The following is a 16,231-nucleotide window of genomic DNA, read 5'->3' on the forward strand; positions in this document are numbered from 1 at the left end:
TGGCATTTTGTTCTGGCTTGACTTCCCCAATGATTTGACCCATGCACTGGTTGTCAACTAAAATGGATTCAACATTAAATCTACAAAACATTTCATTGAGGTTAAACGTTGGGTGCAAAATATAAGAAATGCTCTTATATGATGACTTTTTGCAAATCCAATATTTTTTTAACTTTGATTCAACATCACACTTTTTTTTAAACAACGTTGATTCAACCAGTTTTTGCACAGTGGGTAACTTATTCAACCTACTATTGTAGCCTAGCAGAAAACAGGAGTGTCACTTGTGTATTGTATCAAATAAAATTGAAATTATTTATTCATCAACCAGGTACGTATATGTGCTTTCTGAAAGTAGTCTTTACATCTGTGCATGTCGGTCATGGGCTGTTCTCTATCGCTTGGTAATGGATGCTTTATTGCGCTCTGCCGCGTGGTGGCAACCTGCTACCCTCCCATACACGCGCATGCTAGATGCAGACCGACCGAGACCGATAGACACAGTTCTATGATTCGCAAAAGGAACAGTGGACGCTGCCTTCAAAGCACACAGACAAACCGTGCTCCTCCGCCTCCGAAGACATCGATGATAGCGTTATTATTGAACATTTCTCTCCCACTCCCCTTTTCCCTAATACTTTCCACGAAATGTACCACTACCACTGAGTGAATAGATTCGTTTTCACCAAGGGAATTCCCGGACCTGACGCGGGAATCGTCTTTGGAAACTTTTGCGACTCATGCCGGGCGCATCGCTGGTATTGCTCAAGCACATAACGGATTCAGGGAGCTAAACTCATCTCTCCAGCACTCTCCCTTCTTCAATAGCTACGACCAGAGATAATCATCCATCCTGACCATCACCAGAAGAGGATACACTTTATGAACATTTTTTTTATGGAAACGGGACAAGTATTGCTGTTGAAATAGTTGCCTATATTGATATTTGATGATGTATACTTGCTCCCGATGCAGGTGCTGTGAGAATTGAAAGGTTTATGATTGAACTTTGCTCGGCAATCTGAAACTGATTTTTATCAAAGGAACCCAGAAAGGGTCAGGCTGTTTTGTTGCCATTCGTAGCCTAATTTTTTTTTAAATAGGTCTGCCTCCTTGCAAGACAGACTGAAAGCCACGATTGCCAGTGTCTGCTACAATTGAGTGAAAACACAATAGCTCTGTATCCTGCAGTCAACATGGACTCTGCTCCTATTTTTATCCAAAAGGTTACAGTTTAAAGGACAGATACTCAATTTATTGACCACGGTATTGCATAAGCCTATCGATAATTGCATTTATGGGCTTATGTTAGTTGGAATTTACTCATATTATTTCAGTCCTGTGTGTGACTGTACAAACTTCCAATTGATCTGCTCCACATACCGTTCCTTCTGAGCAGTTGGCGATTGTTGGATCGCGCGGTCTCGCTTGAGCGCCCTGAGATTGCCCGGTTTCAGCGACAACAACGTTCACAGAGCGGACAGTTGCAAGATCCACACATACAACTCAACACAGACACGATAACTCCGGGACGACTTGGTCAGCGGCACAACATCTATTCAGCGTGCCGGACACACGCTGTTTATTTAGCCCGGCTGTGGACAATGGCTGGAGTTTCGCCTGGACTGAGGTGGCGCGCCTCGTGGATTTTATTGTTTTCCCTGTTTATCCACTACACAACAGCCCAAGGTAAGATGATTCCGTTTTCCGTAGCCTACCAGTGCAGGCTTTATGTCCCTTTGCCGTTCAGTGCTTTCGTGCAACAGCGTGAATGAATCGTCCCCATGTCCTCATCTGTGGACTTTGAAGGCGGTACTGTTTAGCCTATGCCTACACACCAAAAAGTGAGAGTTTCTCAAGGGTTCTTTGGGAAAGGTGGTGGTTCTATGTGGAACCATACTGACCCAAAGAACCCTTTGAGGCCTTCAAATGGTTCTTTACAGTTCAAAAAAGGGTTATTTTAGTGAGCATTAAAATGTAGGGGCGGTGGCTGTTTAGGTTTGATTTTGGGACATGGTAGGGGACATCTCTTTTTGTGCAGCCCTGAGTGCCATTCCAGCTGGTCTTATCTGTTGTGCTAGTGCTATTTCGTGGTATATATGACTATGGCCAGTGATGGTATCTTGTGAAAGACTCAAAAAACCTTTGAGATTGATAGAAGTTATTTATAAATGTTCTATAAAGAACCATAAAAAAGGGTTGTAACCATTGTGGAGCCCTTTTTTAACAGTTATTTATATACTGAACAAAAATATAAATGCAGCATGTGTAGTGTTGGTCCCATGTTTCATGCGCTGAAATAAAAGATTCCAGAAATGTTCCATACACACAAAATGATTATTTATCTCAACATGTGTGCATACATTTGTTTACATTCCTGTTAGTGAGCGTTTCTCATTTGCCAAGAGAATCCCCCTGACAGGTGTGGCATATCTAGAAGCTGATGAAACAGCATGATCATTACACTGGTGCACCTTGTTCTGGGGACAATAAAAGGCCACTCTAAAATGTGCCATTTTGTCACACAACACAATGCCACAGATGTCTCATGTTTTGAGGGAGAGTGCAATTGGCATGGTGACTGCAGGAATGTCCACCAGAGGTGTTGCCAGAGAATTCATTTCTCTACCATAAGCCATCTCCAGTAGGTCCAACCGGCCTCACAACTGCAGACCATGTGTATGGCGTTGTGTTGGCGTGACGTTTTGCTGATGTCAACGTTGTGAACAGACTGCCCCATGGTGGCGGTGGGGTCATGGTATGGGCAGGCAGGCATAAGTTACGGACAACAAACACAATGGCATGTTATCGATGGCAATTTGAATGCACAGAGATACCATGACGAGATCGTGAGGCCTGTTGTCGTGCCATTCATCCGCCACCATCACTTCATGTTTCAGCATGATAATGCATGGCCCCATGTCGCAACGGTCTGTACACAAGATGAAAATCTCATAGTTCTTCCTGGATATTCACCAGACGTTTGGGATGCTCTGGATTGACGTGTACGACAGCGTGTTCCAGTTCCCGCCAAAATCCAGCAACTTCGCACAGCCATTGAAGAGGAGTGGGACAACATTCTACAGGCCACAATCAACAGCCTGATCAACTCTATGCAAAGGAGATGTGTCGCATTGCATGAGACACATTAGGATCCCACCAAATACTGACTGGTTTTCTGATTTTAAGGTATCTGTGACCAACAGATGCTTATCTGTAATCCCAGTTATGTGAAATCCATAGATGAGGGGCTAATTAATTATTTTAATTGACTGATTTCGTATATGAACTGTAACTCAGTCAAATCTTTGAAATGTTGCATTTCTATTTTTGTTCAGAATAGAACTTTAGGAAAGGAAAGGCACTATATAGAACCGTTTGTTATTAGTGTGTCTCAGACAGACACACACACACACACACACACACACACACACACACACACACACACACACACACACACACACACACACACACACACACACACACACACACACACACACACACACACACACACACACACACACACACACACACACACACACACACACACACACACACACACACAAACAGGAGCCTGAGCCCAAAGATGGTTAAAACTGTGTCAAATTGCTCTGCTCTTTGCAGCCTTGACTGTGTTTATTAAACCGCCTGTTCCCCCGGTGTCTCCTCGCCACTGCTGGTGTGGTGTAAAAAGGAACCCAATGTCTAGAATTATACCACTGCTGGTGTGGTGTAAAAAGGATTCCAATGTCTAGAATTATACCACTGCTGGTGTGGTGTAAAAAGGATCCCAATGTCTAGAATTATACCACTGCTGGTGTGGTGTAAAAAGGATTCCAATGTCTAGAATTATACCACTGCTGGTGTGGTGTAAAAAGGATTCCAATGTCTAGAATTATACCACTGCTGGTGTGGTGTAAAAAGGATTCCAATGTCTAGAATTATACCACTGCTGGTGTGGTGTAAAAAGGAATCTAATGTCTAGAATTATACCACTGCTGGTGTGGTGTAAAAAGGATTCCAATGTCTAGAATTATACCACTGCTGGTGTGGTGTAAAAAGGATTCCAATGTCTAGAATTATACCACTGCTGGTGTGGTGTAAAAAGGATTCCAATGTCTAGAATTATACCACTGCTGGTGTGGTGTAAAAAGGAATCCAATGTCTTGAATAATGGAAACGTTTTATTCTGTCATTCACCTCTCTCTCTCTCTCTCTCTCTTTTGCTCTCTCTCTCTCTCTTTTGCTCTCTCTCTCTCTCTCTCTCTCTCTCTCTCTCTCTCTCTCTCTCTCTCTCTCTCTCTCTCTCTCTCTCTCTCTCTCTCTTTTGCTCTCTCTCTCGCTCTCTCTCTCTCTTTTGCTCTCTCTCTCTCTCTCTCTCAATTCAATTTCAATTCAAGGGCTTTATTGGCATGGGAAACATGTGTTAACATTGCCAAGGCAAGTGAGGTAGACAACATATACTCTCAACAACTCTCTCTCTCTCTCTCTCTCTCTCTCTCTCTCTCTCTGTCTCTCTCGCTCTGTGTCTCTCTCTCTGTCTCTCTCTCTGTCTCTCTCTCTCTGTGTCTCTCTCTCTCTCTCTCTCTCTCTTTCTCTCTCTCGGTCTCTCTCTCTCTGTCTCTCTCTCTCTCTCTCTCTCTCTCTCTCTCTCTCTCTCTGTCTCTCTCTCACTTTTGCTCTCTCTCTCTCTTTTTGCTCTTGCTCTCTCTCTTTTGCTCTCTCTCTCTTTTGCTCTCTCTCTCTTTCTCTCTCTCTCTTTCTCTGTCTCTCTCTCTCTCTCTCTCTCTCTAACATGGCATGACAGTGCTTTTCTCATGCAGTATAGTTGCATTACCACAGGGACAAGTTGGAGTACTTGACAGACGTCATTGTACTCAACAACTAATCGATTCATCGATTCAATACAATTCATGAAGCTACTGTATTACGATTTGCTACACTGACCTCAAACTTGCTTTTACTTCATAAATAATGATGGATTGTATTGTATGCTTTTAATTGATGTCATTTGAATGAAAATAGACATTATTGTCTACTGTTATTAAACATAGTATTGGGGCAAATATTATTCTGATGTTTGAACACTCGCTATGAATTTGCGATTAGAAGCCCAGCTGTGGACAAATGCTAATTTAATTAATAAGTCCTAATTAATTAATCAAGCAGTGGTCCCATCGAGATGAATGTTTGCATAGCAAACAAGCAGCTGTAAATAAACAGATTCAACACATGCTGGTATTCATAAAATACTGTCTGGGCAAACGCATGCTGGTATTCATAAAATACTGTCTGGGCAAACGCATGCTGAATGTGAAAAGAGTCTTTTGGTTGTGTGTGTGTGTGTGTGTTTTGAATGATTTATGTAGCCCTATTTTCTCACAGAGATGCGTATAGATAGCCACTTGTGGTACATGTTCACCCACTGGAGTCGATGTCCTCAAAGGGGTAGAAACCTTCAGTGTGCATTTAGTTGCAGAAGCCACAATGGCTGGAGCATGAATTATTCTGAATTGTTATTAAGCTTAGACCTGATCCCCAGAGAGGATGGATGCCAGTACCCGCTGTGCAGCCTTTCCCTAAGCAGGTAAAGAGAGAAGAAGGGTAGGCTCCTCTCTAGCACCCCTACCTGCACATATATTGTTACTGAAAATGGAGAAAAAAAAGTTCATGCGGGCTTTCAATTCTTCCTTGACGGTGTGCATTTAGAATCTTATTTTCTAAATATCTCACATCTCCACAATGCTCTATAACTTGAGCCAGGTAGAGAGAGAATCCAAAAGCAGCGAGCGTGTCATCCTTTCCTTCTCCTTCCTCCTCGCCTCCTTGTGTCTGCAGCTAGCCCGAGCAGCCAGTGGAGCAGTATGGTAATGTCATTGCGATTCAGGTATTGCTGCTGCTAGAAGGGATGAGCTATGTTACGTCTGGAGATGTAGTATAAGCCCTCAGCAGCACTGTCCCACTCTATAATACAATGGCGAGGAGACTCTCTGTATTCCAAATGGCACCCTATTCCCTACATAGTGCACTACTTTTCACCAGAGCCCTATGGGACCTGGTAAAAAAAAGTTGTGCACCATAAAGGGAATACGGTGCCATTTGGGACGCAGACTAGGAGAAAACAAGCTGCGATATATATCCATCATTCATGAGGGCAGATCCTCTCCCTCTGACATTTACTGTGGATTGATAACTTACACATCATGGGATTAACATTCCTGACATTGTCAGGTTTCACACTGTATGCGTAATGTGTGTGTGTGTACTGTACTGCGTGTGTGTTTGTGTGTGTGAGAGAGTGTAGTGTAGTGTGTGAGTGTGTGTCTGTGTGCATGCACATGCATGCTTACGTGCATATGTAAAGGGAGATGGAGGAGTTATAGCTGTCAATGTTCTTCTCTGCTCTGTCTATTGGCAGCATTGTCTGCCTGGCCCAACTTTCATTATGGATTCAGGGGTCAGGACCCCCAGGAATTAATTGGACACTCTTCATACTGTCTCTGAGTGCAGCGCTGCTCGTTGAGAGCAGAGTGACCAGAGCGCTGGGCCCTTTCCCTCCAATGATTAAAGGACATTAGGAGGCGTGCAGAGCAGAGCGACCTGACTCTGGACCGACAGCCCCGTCCGTTTTAATGTGAGTGTGTGTCCATCGCCCACATTTTAATGACTAGTCCAGTGAAATGGCCTTTCAACAGAGGCAGGGCCGGACGGCCTTGATCAGAGCGGACTGAAGCGTTGTAATGACACACACACATTAAAGACCACAGAGAAAGGAGCCAGCCATGATGCCCAGTATGCTGAATATCCACTGTCATGTCAAACATCATTAAACAACATACTAAAACCCTCAAACTCAACTCTGGACCCCGAAGCCACTGCGTTTTTTCATTGTTCACCTACATTCAGGGACCGATTTGGACCTGGGACACCAGGTGGGTGCAATTAATTGTCAGCTAGAACAGAAAACCAGCAGGCTCCAGACTTCATAGGGTAAGAATTAGAGGTCGACCAATTATGATTTTTCAACGCGGAAACCGATTATTGAAGGACCAAAGAAAGCCGGTACCGATTAATCTGCTGATTTTTATATACTGTATATATTTGTAATAATGACAATTACAATAATACTGAATGAACACTTTTATTTTAACTTAAAGTAATACATAAATAAAAATCCATTTAGTCTCAAATATATAATGAAACATGTTCAATTTGGTTTAAATAATGCAAAACACAGTGTTGAAGAAGAAAGTAAAAGTGCAATATGTAAAAAAGTAACGTTTAAGTTCCTTGCTCAGAACTTGAGAACATATGAAAGCTGGTGGTTCCTTTTAACAAGAGTCTTCAATATTCCCAGTTAAGAAGTTTTAGGTTGTAGTTATTATAGGAATTATAGGACTATTTATCTCTATACATTTGTATTTCATATACCTTTGACTGTTGGATGTTCTTATAGGCACTATAGTATTGCCAGCCTAATCCCGGGAGTAGATAGGCTTGAAGTCATAAACAGAAATGTGCTTCAAGCATTGCGAAGAGCTGTTGGCAAACGCAGGAAAGTGCTGTTTGAATGAATGCTTACAAGCCTGCTTCTGCCTACCACTGCTCAGTCAGACTCCTCTATTAATTATCAAATCATAGACCTAATTAAAATATAATAAACACACAGAAACATGAGCCTTAGGTCATTAATATGGTAAAATTTGGAAACTATCATTTCGAAAACAAAACATTTATTCTTTCAGTGAAATACGTAACCGTTCTGTATTTTATCTAACGGGTGGCATCCATAAGTCTAAATATTGCTGTTACATTGCACAACCTTCAATGTTATGTCATAATTATGTACAATTCTGGCAAATTAATTACGGTCTTTGTTAGGAAGAAATGGTCTTCGCACAATTTGCAACGAGACAGGCGTCCCAAACTGCTCCATAATACCCTGACTCTGCTTGCACAGAACGCAAGAGAAGTGCCTGCTAACCTCAATATATTTTATCAAAATATGCAGGTTTAAAAAAATATACTTGTGTATTGATTTTAAGAAAGGCATTGATGTTTATGGTTAGGTACATTGGTGCAAAGACATTGCTTTTTTTGCGAATGCGCTTGTTAAATCATCACCCGTTTGGCGAAGTAGGCTGTGATTCGATGATAAATTAACAGGCACCGCATTGATTATTTACAAAGCAGGACACACTAGATAAACTAGTAATATCATCAACCATGTGTAGTTAACTAGTGATTATGTTAAGATTGATTGTTTTTTTATAAGATAAGTTTAATGCTAGCTAGCAACTTACCTTGGCTCCTTGCTACACTCGCATAACAGGTGGCCAGCCTGTCACACAGTCTCCTCCTGGATTGCAATGTAATCGGCCATAATCCGCGTCCATGCCGATTAATCGGTCGACCTCTAGTAAGAATTGAATACCCATGTGCTAGAACATAATGAATGAACTAATTTAATATACTGTGTAGCTAGCAAGTTCTTTACAGTGTTTCTATCATGGAGACTTTAGTGAGGGAGGGTTCAGGGTTTTTTCTGGATAAAAAAAGGGCTTAGGTAGGGGCCAGGGGGTGTGGAAATGAGTGTATAGGTAGGGGCCAGGGGGCATGGCAATGAGTGTATAGGTAGGAGGCAGGGGGCGTGGCAATGAGTGAGATCGGTCCGTTGCAGGATAGAAAACATTTTAGGGGGTGTCATTTTGGAATATTTAAGCCAATTTCCTGCAATTCTACAAATGTCTCTGTAGAGCTGAGAGAACATTTAGCAGTTTTCAAGCTAATTTCCTGCGATTCTACATATTCTGCCATGGAGCTGAGAGAAAATCTGATGCCATTTTTGTGTTGAAAAACAAATGATAGTCCCACTAAGCGCAAACCAGATGGGATTTAATTTTTACTGCGGAATGCTGGTAGCCATGCTGGTTGAGCCATGCTGGTTGAGTGTGCCTTGAATTCTAAATTAATCACGACAGTGTCACCAGCAAAGCACCCCCATACCATCACACCTCCTCCTCCATGCTTCACTCTGGGAACCACACATGCGGAGATCATCCGTTCACCTACTCTGCATCTCACAAAGACACGGCGGGTCAAACCAAAAATGTAAAATTTGGACTCATCAGACCAAAGGACAGATTTACACCGGTCTAATGTCCATTGCTTGTGTTTCTTGGCCCGAGCAAGTCTGTTTTTCTTATTGGTGTCCTTCAGTAGGGCTTTCTTTGAAGCAATTCGACCATAAAGGCCTGATTCACACAGTCTCCTCTGAACAGTTGATGTTGAGATGTGTCTGTTACTTGAACTCTTACTTGGGTGCAGTTAACTCTAATGAACTTATCCTAATGACCTTCATGTCTTAAAGTAATGCTGGACTGACTTTTCTCTTTGCTTATTTGAGCTGTTCTTGCCATAGGAGGGCTATCTTCTTTATACCACCCCTACCTTGTCACAAAACAACTGATTGGCTCAAATGCATTAAGGAAAGAAATTCATTCCAGGTGACTACCTCGTGAAGTTCGTTGAGAAAATGCCAAGAGTGTGCAAAGCTGTCATCAAGGCAAAGGAATCTAAAATATATAATATATTTAGATTTGTTTAACACTTTTTTTGGTTAATACATGATTCCATATGTGTTATTTAATAATTTTGATGTTTTCACTATTATTCTAAAATGTAGAAAAAAGTACAAATAAAGAATAGCCCATGAATGAGTAGGTGCGTCCAAACCTTTGACTGATACTGTATATATATATATATATATATATATATATATATATATATATATATATATATATATATATATATATATTTACAAAACGTTCAGACGGGCCCACCCAAGGATTTTAATGGTAGAAAAATCCCTGGAGTTATTATGGTTTTGCGAGGGAGTGTTATAATGCTTGTGCTATCGAGTGTTATTATGCTTGTGCTAGCTCGTAAAAGCTACATTACGGCATCGACATTGACTGTTTGTCTAACATTGTTCTTTCCTGCCATACATTGGCTGTTGTATTTGTTTTTAGAGGATGAGACCCGTGGAGCGAGCTGAAAGCCCCCTATGACATGTGGCTTCACAAAAGAATAGCTCCGATAACAACTTCCTTAAATAAACTAGGGTGAACTACAGCATACCGTCTCTCACAGTCTCTCTCTAGTCCTGATCCTTTCCTCATTTACTGGGCCTTATAGACACAATGTGCTCTGGTCGCCTGCTGTGTGTCATCTTTAACAGGGTTCTATTTTGGAACACTGAGCAGCAGGGGAGGACTCAATTGGAATGTCATGTTTGGCATACACTTATAAATCACTCAACATTAGATCCGATTAGCCTTACTGGCTTACAGTACAGGCAGGGAGCTAGACTTTAGGAGTTTTCAGAGAGAGAGAGAAGGAGAGATCGAAATGGCGAGTGAGAGAGAGTGACAGAGAGAGAGAGATTGAGAAGGAGGGAGAGGGATAATAAGGGAAAACGAGAGATAAAGATGGAGAGGGACAGTGAGAGTGAGAGAATGGCACTTGGTTACCACCAGAGTGAGAGATTGAGTAAGGCCCCTCTCTGGATGGAGGGATGAAGGCATGCCATTCAGATTAGTGTCCATGCGGATGGTGATGAGAGAAGGGGGTGAGTCATCTGCTTCATGGGGTCAGTGGAAGTCTGTAGCTGGCTACCCCGGCCTTCCCGAAATGTCGGGGATGTTTAGAATGGGCCTAATTTTTCTATCACCATCATGACCATTTAGATGCTATCCTTGACCCCTTGACCATGATGTATGTAGCCTTGATTTAGTTAATCAAAATCTTACTTCGGTGTGCATGGCTAGCTAGGACTCTGAGAACCACTGAAAAGTATTTATGTAGAGAACATTTGAATCAAGGTCTCACTTATCTCATTCTAGGGAGTTGTTCCTAGCTACCGTGCTTCTACACCTGCATTGCTTGCTGTTTGGGGTTTTAGGCTGGGTTTCTGTACAGCACTTTGAGATATCAGCTGATGTACGACGGGCTTTATAAATGAACGTGCTTTGATTTGATGTTGATTTTTTTGTGGTTGTTCTGTTTCAAAGCCTCGTGGTCTTTGGTGTGATCACAAGTGTCCTTGTTCAGCTGCTATGAGATTGAGAGTAGGGGTGAAAGGAGACGTAACTAACACGAGCCAGCGGCAAGGTTCTTTACTATCCTAGGAAACAAGAGATAAGAGGTAAAACCATACCAGCAGCATGGTTGTTAAATATTCTAATGGCCAGGTCAGCTCAACCTCATGGTCATGTTCTACGCAATCTCTGTACCTCTCTGAAAAATAGCCCCAGTTTTAGTCTAACACAAAAGTTCAGCCTTGGAAAAAACACATACCTGTATGCCTCAGGGCTCATCCAGCTTCACAAAAGTTACATCGATCTAGTTTCTTCTCAGTTTGCACAGTTTTCTGTTGATTCAGTTTCTTCTCTGTTTGCCCAGTTTTCTGTTGATTCACTTTCTTCTCAGTTTGCCCCACGGACATCCCTGGATAACTTGGTCACTTTTTAGCCTGCCTCCTCTCCACCCAACACACATTGCCCTCCTGCCTGCCCTGTGGCGGGACTCGGGAGGTCTGCCCCCTCTCGTGAACTTGCTGTGGCCAAGAGCAGAGCCTCAGGGTGATTAGATCAGGTAATGCCCATGAATATGAATGACTTGACTTCTCTATAGGAGACTCCTCCTCACCCTCTTCATTGCAATTAAGGAATTTCAGTTTTACAATGCATTTGCAAATTTACAGACCTCTTCACCTTTTCCACATTTTGTTACGTTACAGCCGTATTCAAAAATGTCTAAAATGGTTATTTCCCCTGATAAATCTACACACAATATCACATAATGACAAAGCAAAAAAACAGATTTTTAGACATTTTTGCAAATGTATTATTAAAAGAAACAACTGAAATATCACATTTACATAAGTATTCAGACCCTTTACTCAGTACTTTGTTGAAGCACCGTTGGCAGCGATTAGAGCGTCAAATCTTCTTGGGTATGACGCTACAAGCTGTATTCGGAGAGTTTCTCCCATTCTTCTCTGCAGATCCTCTAACGCTCAGGTTGGATGGGGAGCGTTGCTGCTCAACTATATTCAGATCACTCCAGATATGTTCGATTGGGTTCAAGTCCGGGCACTCCGTTGTCGTGGCTGTGTGGTTAATCTCGTTTTCCTGTTGGAAGGTGAACTTTCGCCCCAGTCTGAGGTCCTGAGCGCTCTGGAGCAGGTTTTCATCTATCTTTGTACTTTGCTCCGTTTATCTTTCTCTCGATCCTGACTAGTCTCCCAGTCCCTGCCGCTGAAAAACATCCTCAACGCATAATGCTGCCACCACCATGCTTCACAGTAGGGACGGTGACAGGATTCCTCCAGACGTGACGCTGGTTTTGTCTTGGTTTTATCAGACCAGAGAATCTTGTTTGTCATGGTCTGAGAGTCCTTTAGGTGCCTTTTGGCAAACTCCAAGCGGGCTGTCATGTGCCTTTTACTGAGAAATAGCTTCCGTCTGGCCACTCTTCCATAATTGCCTGATTGGTGGAGTGTTACAGAGATGGTTGTCCTACTGGAAGATTCTCCCATCTCCACAGAGGAACTCTGGAGCTCTGTCGGAGTGACCATCGGTTGACAGTGCACATCAGAGCAAAAACCAAGCCATGATGTCGAAGAAATTGTCCGTAGAGCCCCAAGACAGGTTTGTGTTGAGGCACAGTTCTGGGATGGGTACCAACATTTTTTTTGCATAAATGTCTAAAAACCTGTTTTTGCTTTGTCATTATGGGGTATTGTGTGTAGATTTATGAGGACATTTTTTTTATTTAATCCATTTTCGAATAAGGTTGTAACATAACAAAATGTGGAAAAATGAAGGGGTCGTAATAATTTACGAATGCACTGTATATTTTCTTGGTCCTAGAATCATGAAATGTTCATAGTACATTGAGGGGAGTTATTGCTTTCAATACTCCCAAATGAAATGATTTTCATCCAACAACGGCATCCTGTAGGCTATATCTACGCACAACCTTGCAATAGACTTCCTGTAGCGGTTTTCCTCCTCTTCTGATGAGGAGTATGAAGGATCGGACCAACGCGCAGCGTGGTAAGTGTTCATGTTATAATTTATTAAACTGAACACAAAAATAAGTCCTATTAGGTTACAACCCTGGGAAAACACTAAAAATCAGAGACAACAATAAACAGCTGCCTCTGATTGGGAACCATACCAGGCCAAACACAGAAATACAAAAACATAGAACACATAGAATGCCCACCCCAACTCACACCCTGACCACACTAAAATAGAGACATAAAAAAGGAACGAAGGTCAGGACGTGACACTTCCCATATATAAATACATAGCCAAAATAACGAACGGGAGAACGAAAATCCAATTGCAAAATAATGCTTTTTATTAATTGATGGAAATACCAGTCCATGTAAATACATTTGACCGTATAGGGTCATTTGCATAATATAGTGGAATTAAACTGGCATGTGGGTATTTTCGTTAGTCATCATGTAGCCTATCTTATTTATCCAGCACAATACGTGCACACAGCACACAGAGCCTATTTTGAGCATAATTTCCCCTGCAGCTCCTCAGCTTGTTGCTACTGGAGTAAAACTTACATTTATAAACCCATTAATTGTGCCACCATTCAAGTGCAGGCAACTGGCTATCAGCACATCACCACCACTTTACAATGTGAGCTGGAGGCAGTATGCATTTTGAAAACATAGGCCTACTTAAATGTTTCAAACCTGAATGTTTTACTTCATATTATGACGCATGTCTTACCTTGCGTCAAAGGAGCCTATAGTCATATCCGGCCATAGAAATGTGGAGGCAATTATTCTATAAAGACCTCATAGGCTGCGTGTAAATTTAGAGTTTGGGGAAGCTTATGATTTGTCCTACAATTTCTACCTATCTGCGTGCCAGTTATGATTTTCATATGCACATTTTCATTGAACAGTTTCATTTCAATAATAATGTTTTTGTTTCTCAAAAGCATTGTCACATGGTTAATCATAAAAATCTGAATTAAGTTTATATTAGAGCATAAGTGTAACGCAGGGAGTCTGGAAGCAGGTGCAGAATTTCAGTTTATTAATATTACTACTACTACTATTATTATTATTATTAATAATAATAATAACACCAATACAAAACAGGAGCTGTGTACTGAACATAACCAATACTGGCTGACGACTGAGGTAGCTGACGGCTATATGAAGGGAGAGTAATCACGGTGGTGATGAAGTCCAGGTGTGCTTAGTGATGGGGAGCTGGTGTGCGCAATGATGGTTGCCAGGTCTGCGCAATGAATGTGGGTTGCCAGGACCGGAGGTTAGTAGACCAGTGACGCCGAATGCCAGAGAGAGGAAGCAGGAGTAGGCGTGACAACCAGCCTCCGCCATACGGAACATTGACACTCCGGGATCCATTGGCGGCTAACAAAATGAGTGCATGGAACTCATAGCCTTAGCCGATAGGCCAATGCAGCAGTAGGCCTAAGTCAAAATTCATAAAGCCGACTAATAAAAACAGTAGAAAATATGATAAATTCAGGTTCTTTCAATTGCATTCATCTCTGTACTCAAGCTGTCTGCCTCCCTTTCTATATGTATTGAGATACTATTTTGATTAATTCTCCATTAGGCTACATGTATAATGGGGAATTGATCAAAATGAACAATCAACGGCAAACAATTTACAGAATGAAACAATGAATGTGCAAGAATTGACGGGAGAAAGCTGAGCCATTCTGGAGAGACTCGCCTATGTCTTCCTCACACACCTCTCCCCTTCTTCTTGTCATTCTGAGCACCGTGGGTAGACTCCCTAATGGTTACACACTCAACACATAGGGGTCTGGTAAATTTCTCAAATGGTTGGTCAATTCAAATCTTCCCGGTCATGTTGTTTGACGCCACATTTTTCCTAATGGAATCCCTGGCGTACATACACACAGTGAAGATAGTGATTCACACAGTCACATAGCATACACATAGGCTGTTTCCATATGCACATGTGCATTATGCATTGTCCTGTTCTTTCAAGGGTGATCTTCCAAGAACACCTGAGAGAGAAAACTGTCTAGTATGGGAAAGCGCAGAGCACTTCAAATCTGTTACATTTGAAATGTACTTCGACGTGACCTCTAAACTAAACAGGAAACCGCATCATCACGCCAGCGTCAACAACACGATTAACAGCAAGATGGTGCTGACAGATAGGGCAACTCTGCTTCTAGCTTCAAAGACACTTTGCAGTATTTTTTTTTATGTGTTATTTCTTACATTATTAGCCAGAATGTAGTTTTTGTTAAATACAACCGGAAATAACTTTTGGATATCAGAGCAGCGGTAGCTCACCAGCATTACCAGCATTGCGATCAGGAACACGAGTTTCCCGAATTGGATCCTTTGTTCTTATCCCCCAGGGAAATTGAACTGATTCCAGAGGCTGATCCAAAACATTGCCGGCAGAGAAGAGGTATTCAGAGTAGACTCCTAGTCCAACTCAGGAGGCACGCACGCCACCCATCGCTTCCGAGTATATTACTCGCATATGTTCAGTCTCTGGATAATAAAGTTGACAAGCTCAGGGCTAGGATCTCCTTCCATAAAGACATCAACGAATCATAACAGACTCTGTTTCACGGAAACATGGCTCTCGGGATATACTGTCTGAGTCCATACAGCCAGTTGGGTTCTCAGTTAAATAAAGATCTCTCCGGGAAGAAGAAGGGCGGGGATGTATGTTTCATGATTAACTACTCATGGTGGGATTGTGATAACATACAGAAACTCAAGTCCTTTTGTTCACCCGACCTAGAATACCTCACAATCAAATGCCAACGGTATTACATCCCAAGATAATTATCTTTGGTTATAGTCACAGCCGTGTATATTCCCCCACAAGCCGATACCACAACGGCCCTCAAATAACTACACTGGACTCTATGCAAACTGGAAACCACATATCCTGAGGCCGCATTTATTGTAGCCAGGGATTTTAACAAAGCTAATCTGAGGAAAATGCTACTGAAGTTCTACCAACACATTGACTGTAGCACTCGCTCTGAGAAAACATTGGACCACTGCTACTCAACTTTTCAAAATGCCTACAAGACCCTCCCCCGCACGCTCCCTCCCTTTGGTAACTCTGATCACGACTCCATTTTGGTCCTCCCTTCCTATAGG

The 16,231-nt window shown here is 42.1% G+C and overlaps 1 protein-coding gene across 5 annotated transcripts in view; it reads left to right on the plus strand.

Annotated features, from left to right (window-relative positions):
• Positions 1–499: 499 nt before the first annotated feature.
• sdk2b (sidekick cell adhesion molecule 2b) overlaps positions 500–16,231 on the plus strand; it is a 539,954-nt gene continuing 524,222 nt past the window's right edge. For 4 of the 5 annotated variants that reach the window (XM_046357200.1, XM_046357198.1, XM_046357201.1 and 1 more), the window contains exon 1: positions 500–1,689. In XM_046357200.1, the coding sequence (XP_046213156.1) occupies positions 1,605–1,689 (85 nt within the window). In that variant the 5' untranslated portion in view covers positions 500–1,604. The remainder of the gene's footprint in view (positions 1,690–16,231) is intronic. The other variant, XM_046357203.1, reaches the window with a different exon arrangement.

The sequence above is a fragment of the Oncorhynchus gorbuscha genome, linkage group LG07 (genome assembly GCF_021184085.1).
Source record: "Oncorhynchus gorbuscha isolate QuinsamMale2020 ecotype Even-year linkage group LG07, OgorEven_v1.0, whole genome shotgun sequence".
Lineage (NCBI taxonomy): Eukaryota > Metazoa > Chordata > Actinopteri > Salmoniformes > Salmonidae > Oncorhynchus > Oncorhynchus gorbuscha.